The sequence below is a fragment of the Esox lucius genome, chromosome 14, assembly GCF_011004845.1.
Source record: "Esox lucius isolate fEsoLuc1 chromosome 14, fEsoLuc1.pri, whole genome shotgun sequence".
Taxonomy (NCBI): domain Eukaryota; kingdom Metazoa; phylum Chordata; class Actinopteri; order Esociformes; family Esocidae; genus Esox; species Esox lucius.
The window spans coordinates 1460895-1464036 of NC_047582.1; the positions used below are offsets into that span (position 1 = coordinate 1460895).

Genomic DNA, 3142 nt, shown 5'->3' on the forward strand with positions numbered 1-3142 from the left:
TGGGTGTCAGGTCTGGACTGCATGCAGGCTAGACTCTTTTACTACAGAGCCATGCTTTGCAATCTGAGAGTGTGATTTGGCATTGTCTTTCTGAAATAAGAAAAGCCTTCCCTGAAAAATAACCTATTTTTCACTGCTCAAAAAATTTACAGGAATCATTGCAGTACAACACCAAGTCAATTAAACTTCTGGGATATCTATCTGTCCAGTTTGGAAGCATAAGCAATTCTGTGTATGTCCAGACATTGTCCAGACGTTGTCGGGAGTGCATACATGCACGTGGGGGCAATACACACGACTGAGTCACATTGAGTTGCCTTGATGAAATTCATGCAAGTTGGAACAGCCTGTGATTTAAATTGTTAACTTGGATCTTCGGTGTGAGTTTGAATCCAGCCCTCAATCGTTCGGTGAATTTGATCTTCATTGAACTTTGTTCTGTAATTTTGTTCTCCACGAATTACACAATGTACAGTAAAGATTTTAATCTTTAATATATTGTGTTCATTGAGACCCTATGTGTGATTTCAGTGTTCCCTGATTTTGTATATTGTATATTGTTCAGCATTGAGGGTGTCTTCACAGATGTGCAAGTAACCCATGCCATGTGGACTAATGTAACCTTTGAACATCACGGATGATGGCTTTTGAACTGTGCACTGAAAACAGGCCGCATGGTCCCTCTCCTCTTTAGCCCAGAGGATGTGACGTCCCTGATTCCCAAAATAATTTAACATTTTGATTTGTCAGACCACAGGACAGTTTTTGACTTCACCTCCATCCAGCTTAAACGAGCTTCGGCCCAGAGAAGGTGGCTGCATTTCTGGGTCTTGTTTATACATGATTTCCTCTTTGCATGGCAGTGTTAACTTACATTTGTGGATGCAGTGACTTACCGTGTTCACAGACAGTGTTTTTCGGATGTGTTGCCATGCAGTGATTTCCACTACAGAATTGTCTGTTTTTAATGCAGTGCCACCTTAGGGCCTGAAGATCACCGACATCCAATATTGGTTTTCATCCTTGTCCCTTGCATAAAGAGATTTTTCCAGATTCTCAGAATCTTTTAATGATATTATGTCCCGTAGATGATGATATCCCCAAACTCTTTGCAATTTTATGTTGAGAAATGTTATTCTTAAATTGTTGCACCACACAGTCTTTTACAGAGTGGGGAACCCCTCTCCTTCCTTATTTCTGACAGACCCATCCTCTCTGGATTGATAATTAAATACCCAATCATGTTACTGACCTGTTCCCAATTGACCAAATTGTATGATATTCCACCAGGTTTAGTTTTTTAGCATTACACAACTTTTCCAGTCTTGTTGTCTCTGTCCCTACTTTTTTGGGGGAAAAAAGTAACAATAAAAAGAAACAATAAAATGTGTCAGTTTCAAAATGTAACATTGTAATATTTTCTATTGAAAAATGGTTTAAATTATTTGCACATCATTGCATTCTGGTTTTATTTACATTTAATGCAGTATGCACATTTTTTTTGGTCGGTCTGGAAACTCAGTCTGCCGCTCTGCTGGTGGTCTTCGCAAGCGGTTGCTAAACCCACCCACCACCCCTGGTTCCATCTGTTTGGTTTTCTGACAGGTGAGCAGGGTTGGAGGCAAGAAGTGTTGACTGTGCTTTGTGTAGACCTGTTCTCATGACAATAATTAAAGGGGCAATATGTACGATTTTTCTGTATTATTAGCATAAAAACAAGCAAAAATATCCACTAGACATCTGCAGTTAATGATAAAAATAAATTTCAACAAAATTAGTGACTGACATTCCCTATTTAAACTTTCTCATCAGTCTGCCTATCATTCTGTATTGACTTGGAATATCCTTACACTTGCTTTAGACACTCGCCGTACTACCCTTCCCACCCTTCCCACCCTAAACCAGCTAGTACTATACCAGTCCCATTTGATAAGGGATGATAAGGAGGAGACAAGTCATGTTATTGTTTAGAGGCAAAATTCTAGTGTCCCTTTAATGCCAATGTCAAAACATACACACACAAATTACACTAAGCAATAATTCAAGTTGGTTTTAATTTCAATTTTATTTATGAACAAACTTAATATTCTTCTCCATCCTCCCCAAAGGCATCACCAGAATCTGCACCAACCTCCTCATAGTCCTTTTCTAGGGTAGCCATTTCCTCTCTGGCCTCAGAGAACTCTTCTTCCTCCATGTCCTCCATCACATACCAGTGAACAAATGCGTGCTTAGCATACATCAGGTCAAACTTGTGATCCAAATGACTCCAAGCTTCAGCAATGGCTGTTGTGTTGCTCAGCATGCACACAGCCCTCTGGACCATGGCCTGGTCTCCTCCAGGAACAACTGTAGGTGGCTTGTAGTTGATTCCTACCTTGGACCCAGTGGGACACCATTCTACAAACTGGATGCTGTGCTGGGCCTGGGATGCAAGGTATACCAAGAACTCTAGTTTAGCCATTTTTCCAAAATCCACAGAGCCAGTCCCTTCTCCAAAGCTATAGAAGATTAGGAACCCTTGTAGTCCAGTGCACTGGTCAGCCTACAGGTAGACAAGATTCTTATCAATAAATGTATGGGGTTTGACATTTAAGAGAATGAGGCACACAAGTTATATTCAATAATCTAAAATGTACAAATCAATGAAAAAATCTGTAAATAACTCAGTGGCCATTTAAACATTTGGCAGAGCTGCTCACCATTTTACCTATCTTGTCCATGACAGAGTCCACAATCTCATTGCCGATGGTAAATTGGCCACGAGCGTAGTTATTAGCAGTGTCTTCTTTACCACTGAGGAGTTGTTTGGGATGTTACAACTGACAGTAACTGCCATTCCTTATCTAATCTCAAATAAATAATACAGTAAAGTTCAGGTTTTAGTATAAGAAAATATTCACATGCTAAATACACAGCTGCATGACTTACATGTTTAGTATTATTTGGGCCTTGCCAATGCCTATATTATTTCATGATGAAATGATGTAGGCATTGCTATAGCCATAAGCTTTGGCAAAGCTACTCAAACATCTAGTACCAAGAAATATTTCCATTTCTTTACCAACAACCATAGGCTCCAGGTCTATGAAAACAGCCCTGGGAACATGTTTCCCTGACCCAGTATCACTAAAAAAAACGT

At 39.8% G+C, this 3142-nt stretch overlaps 1 protein-coding gene across 1 annotated transcript; it reads right to left on the reverse strand.

The window, feature by feature from the left end:
• Window positions 1–2080: 2080 nt before the first annotated feature.
• LOC105008226 (tubulin alpha chain-like) lies at window positions 2081–2814 on the reverse strand. The gene is made up of 2 exons (XM_020044783.2): window positions 2703–2814; window positions 2081–2425 (listed from the first exon to the last, which is right to left on the reverse strand). Exons 1-2 carry the CDS (start codon window positions 2721–2723, stop codon window positions 2081–2083), a joined length of 366 nt encoding a protein of 121 aa, XP_019900342.2. The 5' UTR covers window positions 2724–2814.
• Window positions 2815–3142: the final 328 nt, after the last annotated feature.

Excerpts from the sequence above, each read along its gene's own strand:
- LOC105008226 (XM_020044783.2), bottom strand. The coding sequence starts at position 2,723 with ATGGACAAGATAGGTAAAATG. Across the intron at positions 2,426-2,702 it reads TGGACAAGATAGGTAAAATG|GCCCAGCACAGCATCCAGTT; the intron begins GTGAGCAGCTCT and ends CTTGCATCCCAG.